Consider the following 225-nt stretch of genomic DNA (forward strand, 5'->3'; position numbering starts at 1 on the left):
TACCCGGGTCCCCAGGGAGGGGAGGGCAACCCCCAGCCCCCACGTACCATGCAGTCCATGAGGATGAATTTGAGGTTGTCCTCATTGAAGGCCTGGTGCCCGTTCTTGTCGTAGGCCACCCAGATGTTGCTGGCGATGGCCGCGGTGACCCTGGCATCGGTGTCCCCGTAGCCCGAGTAGGCGAGCAAGGAGCCCTCGTTGTTCAGGAGCCTGGAAATGACATGG

General features: G+C 62.2%; 1 protein-coding gene across 1 annotated transcript in view; it reads right to left on the minus strand.

The window, feature by feature from the left end:
• LAMTOR2 (late endosomal/lysosomal adaptor, MAPK and MTOR activator 2) overlaps positions 1 to 209 on the minus strand; it is a gene marked incomplete at its 5' end in the record, with an annotated part of 554 nt that extends 345 nt beyond the window's left edge. Inside the window, one exon of the mRNA XM_009695807.1 lies at positions 48 to 209. Coding sequence (XP_009694109.1) covers positions 48 to 209 — 162 coding nt within the window. The remainder of the gene's footprint in view (positions 1 to 47) is intronic.
• Between the last annotated feature and the right edge of the window lie 16 nt (positions 210 to 225).

Source organism: Cariama cristata, unplaced genomic scaffold, assembly GCF_000690535.1.
Source record: "Cariama cristata isolate BGI_N322 unplaced genomic scaffold, ASM69053v1 scaffold36012, whole genome shotgun sequence".
NCBI classification, from domain to species: domain Eukaryota; kingdom Metazoa; phylum Chordata; class Aves; order Cariamiformes; family Cariamidae; genus Cariama; species Cariama cristata.